Source organism: Zonotrichia leucophrys, chromosome 19 (genome assembly GCF_028769735.1).
Source record: "Zonotrichia leucophrys gambelii isolate GWCS_2022_RI chromosome 19, RI_Zleu_2.0, whole genome shotgun sequence".
Taxonomy (NCBI): Eukaryota; Metazoa; Chordata; class Aves; order Passeriformes; family Passerellidae; genus Zonotrichia; species Zonotrichia leucophrys.
In genome coordinates this window covers 4,471,316-4,483,927 of record NC_088188.1, presented here as the reverse complement: position 1 = coordinate 4,483,927, position 12,612 = coordinate 4,471,316, and the positions used below count along the sequence as shown (strand labels likewise).

The following is a 12,612-nucleotide window of genomic DNA, read 5'->3' as shown; positions in this document are numbered from 1 at the left end:
TGCTGTTACTCTTTCTTGGGGGTCTCCTTTCAGATGGTGGCAGTAGGGGAAATTATCAAGGACCTGTTTTACCTCTGAAGATAAGTGGATGAGTTCCAGCATTTTGTCAGCAGCTTTCTGAGAGATCCTTGGGAAAGAGGTGCAGGGTCTTTCTCTACTTTATGCAAGAATGTCATGCAATATGTGCCTAGAGGCATACAGGCATTTCCCTGGAAGGGTTCCATCCTCTTGTCCTGCATTTCCTCCCAGCCCAAAGGGAACAGAGCATTGATGTCCTCCCATCTCTTCAGGAAGGTTTCTCCATAGTGATCATCTTCCAAAAATGCAGCTCCTGTTAGCTGAGCTTTCACCAGCTGAGATCTTGAATATTTAATAACCCCAGCTTCTTTCCATGATATTTTCACACAGAAAGAAAAATTGAGATGTCTTCTGCTGTTCTGCATTGTCTCCAAACAATTGGACTCATCAGGCAAACAAACCAAACTACATTTGAAACTGAAAATGTTCCATGAACAATGTCACAACAGCACACACTACTCCTAAAGTCTCTGGGTTAATGTAAGAATCAATGGCATCAATCAACTGCAGGGGCCCACAAAAGGAATTTTTACTAATAGCAAGATCAAATGTTTGGTTCTTATGAAATTCCAGTTGTGTTAAAAACGAAAAATAACTAAGATTTTTGGCAAGTTTAGGAGACAAGGTGAAAGCTCACAAGTTTCTAATGACAATTATGTGCCTAAAAAGCCTGGGAAATTAAAAAGCTTCAACAGAAGTTTGGCCATGACAGTGTAAAATATGAAGTGTTTCAACCACAGCCTTGCATAAAGACAAAAGAGACACCAAAGCAGATATATTACAAGTGAAAAAACTGAGACTGACCACTGGCCAAGTGGAAACTGGAGAACCAACAATGGGAACAGCCCCATGCAAGATGTGAGTTCTAGATGAAGTGTCACAAGAACAGGGAGGTGGGGCTCAGCCTGCAGTCACCTTCTGGCCAGGTTATCAACTACAGGGGGACCTCAACCAGTGCCCTGTGGGTGAATTAGTAACAATAACAATAAAATGACTGAGTTCTGTGAGTTATGCCTTGTCTATTCGGGAAATTGTTTTAGAAGCTAGGTGCAAGTTTACAGCACAATGGCTTTTTTGCCCCAATTCCCAACTGGGTGGGTAACACTATTCTGCTCTGAGAATGCCTTTCAGAGAAGGCAAAGCACAACAATGCAGACATTTTACTGAAAGGTGGTAGCTGGGGACAGCTATTTCACACTTCTTTTTCCTTCTTACATGTAGGTTCCAAGACTATAAATGATCAAAAGGCAAAGCAGACTCAGGGCAAGTTTTTGACATGTAGCTGTTTTTAAGCTTTGTTTCTTGTCTGAGGAGAGAACATTCTGTTTTGAGGTGTCTTTAAAGGATACTGAAATCCAGGAAGTCTAAAGAAATTCCACCCCAAAAGATACAGGGCACATTACCTTTGTTCTCCGTTGCCTGTAAGGGATTTGATCACAGCTTACCAGTGTATGGGATCAATATTTCCACTACAGCCCTGAGTGTGGGGACTGATACCAACAAGTCCCACAGGACCACTGACCCAGCACCCCTGCTCACCTGCCCACTCACTCTGAACATTTATCTGCTTTCATGCCTGAGCAGCAGCAGCCTCCTGTGTGGAGAAGCACAAAGTGGCACTACAGCCTGAGCTAAACTGTTTCACATAACTTGTCCTAATTCTGATGTCTTTGAATTGAACTATCTGTCCCCAGGCTGAATTTGTTCCCCTTTTGTAAATGAAACTGATGTTGTCACATAACTTCTATAATAGAAGTTACTTAATGAAAGAAAAGAACTTTATGTTTCAAGCATCTTGTGTAAGATTATATCACCCAAATAAATAGGAGAATGTATATTATGGGGGTTCATGTAAACATTCCTATATAAAAGATGTAATGTTTTACACCTCAGTGTTCTTGATTTGTGGGAATCTCCACTTTGCACAGAATAAACAATGTCTCCTTTCTAAGTTAGACCTGTCTGTGTTTAGGGAGCTCCTAGAACTGGAAGCAATGCTACACTTACCTTCACCTGTGATTTTCCTGTAGTTATCACCACTGGTGCTCCTCAGGCACAGCCCCCCAAAGCAGGACATCCCACCTGACCCTCTCTGCAGCCCTCACCAGCCCCCAGCCCAAGGGGAAGGGCAGCAGGGTTGGGCAGTATGAGACATGAAGATTTTTACCTGACTAAGTTGGCACAAGGTCCCGGCCAGCGGCAGCTCTGATAAACTCTCTGGATCACCGTTTCTGACCCGTTCTGCACCTGGCAGGAGACTGTCCTTGTGACTGTGTAGTGGCACCAGTGCCTGCAAAGAGAGAGGACACACGTTAGTGAGACAACCAGGGAACCAACACACCCCAGACTGCAGGCAAACAGACCAAGAATCTGAGGTGGGGTGGTTTCTTCTGCCAGCCATAGCCAGGCTGACTTGCAGTCTTCACTTCTCACCACACCCTCTCCTTCCAAGAGCTGCAGAAAGATTCCCAGCTCCTGCCAACCTGAACCACAGATCCAGCAATGCCTCTTGCTTGGTTGTCAGAGGCCAGAGTTTTACAGTGCATAATTTAGTTCTGTGACTTATCAGAAACAATAGGACTTGGGGAAAATAAAGACATGTTCCAAATCTCCTGATAGTCAGCTCCCATTGTACTGGTCTTAATTCCACCCTGTTTGTTATGGTATCATTCCCCAGCCTCCCACCATTCTGAACAACAGCAGAGTAGGAAAATTCTGCTTTTTGGTGTGGTGGAGTTCTCTGTCAGCAGGGCTTGAATGAACTGGGTGCTGAACAAGTTCTGTTGTTGTCCTGCTGAGGTTACTGCCTAAAAATGGGCAAGGGAAAATGCAGGCAGAGAGGGATGAGTGTCTCACAGTGTCTCAAGAGAGAGACAGACCCCTCACTGCAAGGTGTATGAGACAGAAGGAACTGCAGTGTGAGCACAGGGAATTCAGACCTAAAGATCCTCCAGTGACCTTCTCTGAAAAAAAAAAAAAAAGTTTTAGTTTCCAGTGACCTGCTTGAGGGGACACAAAAAATTTCCCCCTTGCAAGTATTGCTCATTTTGCCAAATACTGGTTCATTTCTTTGTGAATATTTTGGTGGGGAATGTTTTGTGATGCTTTTGTACATCAGTGTAGTTAACAGGTTTGAGAGTCATTTTCCTATTGACTGGGGATCAGAACTGGGGTCACTGTGGGACACGGAGACACCAACTTGTGCTCCAAAACACACCCAGTGCTTGTGTAAGCATTCCCTGCTGAACCAGAGCCAGACTCCTGGCTCCTCATCTATCTTAAAGCAAGAGCCCTCAATAGAACACCACAGTGACTCTCCAACCCTGCACACCAAAAATCAAAGTGGAAATGCACCTGCACATCCCCTTCTCCTTCCCTGAACCACCTCCTGTCTGTCCGTTTCCCCAGAACACACCATTTACAGCATTTGTTGCTCTTTTTTTCCCCCTTTTTGCATTCCCCTCCCATCTCCACAGGAATCCCTGCTCTCTGGATAGCTCCCATTTCCATGAATAGGAGGCACAGATGCCAGCACCACATGGGGCCAGCGGGCTGCTTGCTGACCCTTGGGCTACAGCCGGCCAGGAGGGCTGGGACACCCAGGGAGGGGTGGCTCTGTGCCACTGCCACCAGCCCAGAGCAGGGACAGGGCTCAGCTTGCAGCTCTCCCTGAGACACTGCCTCTGCTCACCAGAAACCCCCCTGGATTTCCAGCAGGGAGTGGGCACTGTGGGCACACCTGAGGTGACCCCAGGTGGGCAGGGAGATCTTTCAGAGCCACTTATCTCAGATTTGTCAGGGATCTGTGGTCTGTAAATGGGGATCAGGTCTGTGGGCACAGCTGAGGGGGCCCCAGGTGAGCACAGAGATCAAATGTGAGCACTCATTTCTCCAACTTCTCTCTTTACCAGCTGAAGAGAGGGTTTGGTTACAAAGGTACTCACAAAGGTACATCACACTCTTGGCTTCCCATAAATAGCATAATTTTCCTACAAATACAAATTTTAGGGATTTTTACTGTGGCACACAGGCAGGTGAGGCAAAAACAGGAACACAGATGGGCAAGGACGCATTAGGACATCCAGCTTGGCACTCAGTGCAGATAAAATAGCACAGTGATTACAACAGAAAGACAGACAGACAAAACCATCCCAAGACTTCCCTTTGCAAGCCAAAAGTCAGCAAGAACAGCCTCCAGAATGCAAGCAGGCTTCAGACAATGTGATGAAAGGCCCCATCATGGCTTACAGAGATTATAAATGACCCTTTATATTATACACAGATGCTACGAAGGAAGGTTTAGGACTTTTACTGGCATGCATCCAGGATGGCAGAGAATATAGAGCTGCTTATTCAGAAAGAATATTCCAACCAAGCAAACAAAATTATCCAAACAGCAGCTCCTTTAGGATCTCATGCATGCTCATCACCAGAATATTTAGTGTGATGTTCTGCAGCATCCCAAGGAACTGGTCCTTGCTCAGAGAGAGAAGAGTTTCACTTGGTCCATTTCCTCCAGCTGTTTCCAAACACCACCTCCTCTCACACCCTATTTAATTCTTGGAAGACTTTCACAGACAACAGAGGATCTGCACATCATGGCCTGCAAGCTGCTGACTTAGACAGTTTCCTTCTGGGGCTACAGACCCAGATCTCACGTCTTGATCCCAGCTGACAATGTGTTTTTTCAGAGGGAATGGGGGTGTTGATGCCAGCAGATATCTAATCACATTCACTGTGTAGGTTCAGGATGTTGCTGTGGACCCTTCAGGCTAAATGGAACAACAAAATCAATAGTTTGCTTCCATTTGGAGATACTCTGCAAACTCCTGCTTGGAGCTTGAACAGATGCTGAGGGGTGCCTGCTCTCTGCTGACTCAGCAAAGCAGTGATGGCTTTGGGCACCTGGACACTGGAGGACACAAGAAATCCTCCCCTTCCAGAGCACATGGGGAACAGCCTGAGAGCATCTCACAGGCTTACTCAGAAAGCTGGAGGTGCAGTTTGCTTCCATAGGCAAAGCCATACCTGCACCCCACTGACTTTCTGAAACTCCCACACCCCTCAACAGAAGTTTATTTGGACTCACAGTTCACCCCTGGAGATTCTGGATGTTTTTACACCCTGTCATCCAACAGTGAAAGAGAAAAGGGACTGCAGAGGGTAGAGAAGTGTAAGGTAACATAAGAACCCAGCTAAAATACTGTAGGTTCCAGAAGAGCCCCACACTCACATATCAAAGCTTAATTCCTGGATAGCATAGTGAGAGCAATCATTTCATGGATGGGAAGACACTGACAGGAAACTTCATCTTCCCTCCATTCTCACTACTGGGATCTGCACAGTGTTCCCTAAGCCCTCAGGGTGCATAAGGGATGTCTCCATCCATCCATCCGAGCACTCACACCACAACACACAGAGCCATCCCCAAAAGCAGTGTTTGCTTCTTTCCTAGTCCAAACTGCTCACTTTTTCCAAACTTGTCTTTGTCCTGGGGGGTCCCTGGAGGACATTCCAGGTGGTTCATAAGCGAAAAGCCCCCTGCCTGTTATCTGGCTGCATTTCACTGGAGAAGGGATGACAAAGTGAGCAGTGTCAGAACCACCGGGCTGACCTGATCAGGACCCAGCAAGGGCTGGTGAATCAGGACTGTGCAGCTCAGGAATGGAAGAGGCTGCATTCCTGCCTAACCACCTCCTTCAGAGGAGTGACAGTTCAGCACCACACACAGACCCAGGGCTGCCTGCCCTGCTAGGGACAGACCTACAGCAGGCACCACCTCCCCCACAGGAGCCGATGCTCTCACTGGGCTGAAGGACACAGCTCCAGCTCCTGAAATCCGTGGTCTCCCAGCTCACCACGGTCCCACCAGCTCAGAAGTGCTTCCAGCAGAAACAATCCCCCCAGCTGGGCTCTGCACAAAGCCTGTTGTAGAGCTCACTGAAATGGAGATTTGGTGTGGCTTTGGTAAAGAGTTAACTGGACAAGGCAGAAGGAAGAGAATTCTTTCTGAGAGTGGCAGAATATTTAATATACAGGATGGTTTCATCAGCACCTGCTCCATGTGTTTGGGCACAAACTGACCCTCCCCACTCAATAAATATGACAGAAGTCTCTCAGAAAGGTTGGCATTTCTGATGCTTGTGATTTGCCCTAAAGCTTTGTCCTGTGTAAACAACTGCACTGAATTATCTTTTTGTTTCCATAAGGATAACACACTGTGTGTTATACTTAGCAGAGATCAACATTTAGGGCACAGAAAACAGTAGGAGTGTTTTGATAGCTAGGTAGATTTCCCCAAGTTTCCTCATAACATTTTTCACTGGAGCTATCAATTTCCCTGCAATCCTAGCGAGGAATTTCAATAAAATCAGAAGGTCACTGACTTTCACTGGGAAAAAGTTGCTGTTCTGACTCAATGAAAGCAAACTGTGCCCTTTTCTCTGTGTAAATAGTACAGCATCCTATTTGCTCTGCCAGAACAGCAATCCATACACTCTGTGCTGCAGCCCAGCATTAGGAGGGGTTAGTTATTTATATATTCCCTTGAGCCAGGAGCACAAGTTGCCCTCTACATTCTAAGAAATCCAAATTCAAAGGCTGCCAGGCTGTCTGGGTTATCTCTTCCTGAACCATCCACTTCTATAAAATTACATTATTCCTTTCTTACTCACAAATACACACCTCCCTGAATGTGCTTTGACTCTCATCAGGATCAATTTTAGCAGCTAATTCAGTTGGCTGGGACCAGGTCACTCTTTACTGCTGTGACCTGGCTGAAGAGGAAACTATCCCATCACATGTTACTGGAAAGCTCAGATAAAAGCCAAGTTAGGCTTAAGTTTCCCCTGTTCTTGGCTGTATTCATGCTCTCCCCAGGTAACCAGGTTTTAGGATCAAGGCTGTCATCCAGCTCATTGTCCAGCTACAAAATTCAATTGTAACCAGCAGTCTCCACATTATTGGAACATTCAGTGGTGATGGATTGATTCAGGATTGCCTATAGATAGATGGACCTTTGCTAAGGAACCCATGAAAGACCACCTGGCAGGGGTGAGGGGCTGGCTGTACACAAGCTTATCAAGGCAGGGTTCAGTTCAAAGCAGATTCTGCTCCTCCATTACAAAGTTTTAAGAGGCCTGCAAGTCAGAAGCCACGACAAGCCACAGTAATCTTGCTGTCAATATTGATGTTTTACGCATGCCTTACTCCCACTGAGCACTTCAGAGTCACTAACAGAGGTTACCCTGACTCCTGCAAAAAAAAGGGAGAGAAATCTCTGTAACAGCCCATTCATTTTGGGAAAGGAATAAAACTGGAAGGCTGCTGGTGTTTCTGAAGCCAGACAGCAGCAGCCATTTGAAGCAGCAGAGAGCCAGAGGCACGAACGAGAATAAGACAAGTTCCAGGTCTCCCACTCTGCTCTGTTGGTCAGACAAAGGTTGGAAGGAACTCCAATCTCTCTGCACACACCACCACTCCACCCCCACAATAAGAGTCTGAACAAAGTGGCCATAAAAATAAGTTCTGGCTAGCAGAGTAAGATGGGACAATTTATCTAGGAACCTCCCAATACCATAACCCTTCCCCAAGGGGGCAATATGTTCTGTGCTTTGTGCACTTCAAATACTCACTTGCCAATAACAGCCTAAAGTTTTCCCACACAAAGTGCATTATCAGAGCCTGCTGGAGGGAGTTTAGTCCTAGAGGAATCTTTACCTGAGGAGGAAAACACAGTTCAGTCTACACAAGAACTTCAGTCTCAGTCTTCAGCAAGTTCTGCAGCCAAGCACATTTAACTGTGCTTTCCTTGCTTGGTTTTATGCAGGGATGACCCTCCAAAAAGCACTACCTTGAGGGCTGAGCTTTTTTTAATCCATAGGAAAGTGCACAAGATTTTACCTTATCCTCCTGCAGCCGCTGAACTTACAGGGGCTAAGGGAAAACCTCTCCCTATTGGGATTATTAAACACCTAGAAGCAGGATAGCTAAATACCAAGGAACGTGTGCAACTTCTTCAGAGACAAGGAGAGATCCAGCTGCCCAGAGCCACATTCAGCTCCTTTAGCCATGAGAACATTAATTTTCTCTTCTAACTTTCAAACTCATTCACTAGGCACCTGCCAGCTGCTGCAGATAAGAGCACTCACCTGTTCCACACCCTTGGTCCACTTGTAGAGCATCAGCACTGATATTAATGAAGGATAGAACAGAGAGAGATGAAGATTTAAGTGTCGATCAGGCAGGGAGTATCAGAAACAAATTTATCACATTCAAAAATCCCTGTGAGACTACATACCTGTCTGTGTGTGTGTGTAAGGGCAGAGGGCACATGGAATATTCATCCAGCATCAAGTCCCTCTGATTCATATCCAATACCCATCTCTCAGTTTGCCAGTGACATGTTCCAACTGAATCAAACCATAAATATGGTTGACCTGAACCATAATTACCTTCAGCAGTGAAATGAAAGAAGTTAGTCCATGACTGAGCGCTCAGAAATAAAAGGGGGCTTCACCCCTTTGAAGTTCTTTGCTTTTACAGACATTCTTTTACACACTGCAATGTTTTGCTGCTCCTTCCCATGAGCTTATCACAATCAATGAGAAGACAGTAGTTTCCACTGTTCACAGAGGGAGGAAAGAGGAAATGTACAAAAATATCCATGGAATCTCTCTCTGTTAAATTAGACTGACTTGATGGAATTTGGCATTTGATATCCATGCAGCATGGAAACCATGCACAATTACAACCAAGTATGTCATTTTTGCAACATTAAAAGCTGCTTGAATTAGAGCCTTTCAAAAGAAGAACCTGAGTCTAAACATTTGTGCCCAGCTGGATAACATAGCTTTAGATGGGTCTAACACCTCCATACTGAGAATACATCCATAGAATTGGTTTGTTCATTCCTAAAAAGCCTGACCTTGAAAAGAGTGGTGGGATCACAGGAAAAAAAATCCTTAAGACCTGGATTGAAAGTAGAGAGCTGGGATTTGGCAGACCAACTGTTTGTCTGAAACAGATCCCTGTGGTCAAAGTCTACTTTGGTACTGGTCTGTGTCCTCTGAGGGGCTGATCTAGAACTGGTTAGGCTGAGGACACTGACCCTGACCCTCATTAATAGCACCAGACTAACTTTGATAAAAGACAGTACACCTGAGTTTAGAAAAATTCATTTAGAATTAAACTCTAAATTTGATTTAGTAAGAGGTAGAGTGTGAATTTTAAGTAGAAGAACAGGGCACTGACACACACTTGCTTGTCCTCAAAACCTTTGCAGAAAGGAAAACATTAAGAAAAGCAGTTTAAGGAGTCACTGATCCTGTCAGAGCATCCTGTGCTTTACTACTGCTCCTGGTGTGGCTACAGCTGCTCTTCCACCATCCACAAAGGCAGGGCCCATGGCTGTCTTTAATTCCCGTTATAACAAAACACTTTGCACAATTCAGTGCTCCAAAAGGGACAAATCAGGCTCCTGCTGGTTCCAGCATCCCCTTAAATCCCACCCTTTGCCCTACAAAGCCTCTATCTGCACCACCAGCCAATCTGCAGGGATTGGACAGGGCCTACTCCCAAATTTGTTTTGTTTCTTTGCTTATAGAGCTCTGCACAGACAACAGAGCATCTTTGTGCCTCCCATTCAGCCCTCTGGTGCCAAACTCCCAGCACTTACCAGCAGCAATGAATGCCACATGCATGACAGGAACACAGGCACTTGGCCTAAATGAAGCAGTGTTTTTCATTAACATTATACTGGCACCAAAAACCACAAACTACAGCAAGAACAAAAGGCAGTGTCAAAAGGACAGTGTTGAGTGTATAAAAAAAAAGTTAAGATGGCATGATGAAGCTTCCTACTATAGCATGATGTTAATCTGCTCATGTAACATGCATGTTTTGGGTTTTTCCTGGAGCTGAACAGTTGGGATATTGCTGCACTGGAGAAGGTACAACCTTTTGACAGTTAGAAACAAACAAAAAAAAATGTATTGAAAGAGATCAGCACATTGCTTTCTCTTTAGGGCAATACTGATGTGTTTTCCCTATGTTTTCAACTGTCAGAGCAGTGAGCCCCAAAAGGTATCAAAAATCAGAATAAAGTTTTAGCTTCAGATTCACAGGTCTTAAGGTGCAACTGGAAATACCTGCACAAACAGCTGTGGGAGGTAAACTGAACCCACAACTCTTCTAGCAACACTTCTACCTGCCCATTTCTCTTTTCCTGTGGCACATTACAATTTTTTCAGTCTAGGTCTTGAATTTGGTCAGCAGCTTGTAAAGGAATTTGTGGGCTCTGGTGTACAATGGACAACACAGCTGACATTTCTAAGTAGTACCTACCATGTGGTTGTCCATCCCTGTTGGGAACAGGATTTCATGGGCCAAAGGCACCTCCTCCAGAGTGAAGCTGCAGCAGCTGTGCAGGCTCACTCCTGGTTCAGGGGGCTGCCAAAGAGCCAGGCCTGACACCAACCCCACTGAAACCACCAAGGGAATTGATGGTTTCAGCCTTTCCTCAAGTGCAAGAAAACCCCACAGTTTTCCAATGTTTCCTGTGCTGGAGGAGGTGATTAGAAACAATAGGCCAGTCTAGACAAATCCATCTTCTTCTTTTGCTTGGAGAGGAACAATTTCTCTTCTTCCTTTGAGATGTCTCACATTAGCCACTTGTGTTCAGTGAGGCAGCATCTGCACCAGGCCTGAGACAAGACTCCAGGAAGATTATTTGGGGACAGCTGTACCCCACAAACACATCAGCACCTCAAGAGCAAAGCACTTTTCTCCAGTAACTGCTCTACCAATGTGCCAGGTCATCTGTGCTGTGTGCAGTGGATAAATCAGGCTGTTACCCCCAGCCCAGCTCAAGGATTCCCAGGATGAGCCACTAAGACTCAGTTCAGTGAAAACAAAGCCTTGGAAAACCTTTCTGCCTGGGTATGCAAAGTGTTAATCAGCCTGAAAAACAAAACCCAAAGCCTGTGTGTTAATTTGCTATTTAAATTGAAAACTTTTTTATTCCATGTCTGCCATGTCTGGCACAAGGCTGTCCTGGGCGTTACTACAATAAAAAATAATTTGGAAAATAATCCTATTGTTCCAGTCACACCCATGGGAGTTTCATGTGTAGGGAAGTAGGAACATCAGAACTGAGATCTGTCCTGTCATCAGAGAGCTGAGTTTGCCCTTTACAACAGCCAGTTTTGATCCAAGGGCATATTGAGAGCAGGATCAGGAGCTGAGTTAAGGCAGGAGGATGTATAAGTAGCTCTAAGGTTAATAAATTCCAACTTGCACAGGCTAAAACTCTTAAAAACCACTATCAGCATAGCAATAGCCTTTACAAACACATGTTGACATCCATGGGTGTTAGTCTATCACAGCTTTCTCTTCCTTGCCTCCCTCTCAAGCCAGTCCTTCCCAGAGCCCATGTAAATGAAGTGAATTGCTCTGAAGCACCTGCTGGTTGCCAATGAGCAGCCCTTCCAAAGAGCCTCCTCTGCACTTTAGAGGCCTCATTGAAACCTCCCTGCAGCTCCAGCATGGCTGGGATGAGGCAGCTCCAGGCACAACAATTTGCTGCACCAGCAGCCTCCTTTTCCCCTTCCTCCAGACTCCCACTCTTACACTGTCCTGACTGCACCCATCCAATGCCATAAAAATCACCCACAGGGTTTGCTGTAGCTCAGCTCCTTGCACACACAAGTCCCAAACCTGCTGGTGAGCACCCAGTGCTGCCTCACCAACTTCTAAACTCACTCTTCAGCAGATGGGGTGTTTTAATCACACAGAACCCACTGCACTTTGATAACTGTCTACAGACACACTGTAAAGAGACAGCAAGAAACTAAGTGCTCTACCTAACTATTTTCAATGTAAAAGGTTTTTCTGCTTTTAAACAGCTTCCTAAGCTTTCACTGGTTCTGGAAGCAGTCACCATACCTCATTTCTAGCCAAGAACAATTATTTGTATTTTCCTTTTAAACCCTGCTGCAACCCAGTTTGTTCATTAGAAATAAAAAGGGCTTAAAAAAAGAAAGCCTTTCTCTTGTGAACGGAAACACTAACACCTTTCTCTATTATTAAAAAATTCTTGAGCAATCTACGAAACTGCTTTAGTGCCTCAGTGCTTTGGAAGCCTCTGTTTGGAAGGGAGGAGATCTACATTTCAGTATCCAGGTGGAAAATGGGTTTGATTTGGCCAAGTAATAACAGCTGAAGAAAAAAAAAAAATCCCTCCATAGGCTGTGCATGCACAGTGGATTCCTTAGGAATGATAACACTGCCTTGAAACATTCCCGAGGAGACACGTGGGAAACAGGATGGGGAGAAAGCAGCACTGAGCAAGAGAGAGGACAGCAGGAGGTCTGAGGGAGATACAGGCATTTGGTCAGAAAAATTCCTGCCCTGTTCTGTGCAGAATTGCACAGCAAACTCCACTGGATGGGGATTTGCAGGGTTGATTTGGTGGTGGTTTAAGTAGAGGTTGCCTGCCAATGCAAAAGGACAAGGCAACCTCACTGCTCCACCATG

General features: G+C 45.3%; 1 protein-coding gene across 6 annotated transcripts in view; it reads right to left on the bottom strand.

The window, feature by feature from the left end:
* Window positions 1–12,612, bottom strand: part of COL26A1 (collagen type XXVI alpha 1 chain) — a 169,741-nt gene that overhangs the window by 144,882 nt on the left and 12,247 nt on the right. For all 6 annotated transcript variants that reach the window (XM_064729384.1, XM_064729383.1, XM_064729388.1 and 3 more), the window contains exon 2: window positions 2,246–2,368. In XM_064729384.1, the coding sequence (XP_064585454.1) occupies window positions 2,246–2,368 (123 nt within the window). The remainder of the gene's footprint in view (window positions 1–2,245; window positions 2,369–12,612) is intronic.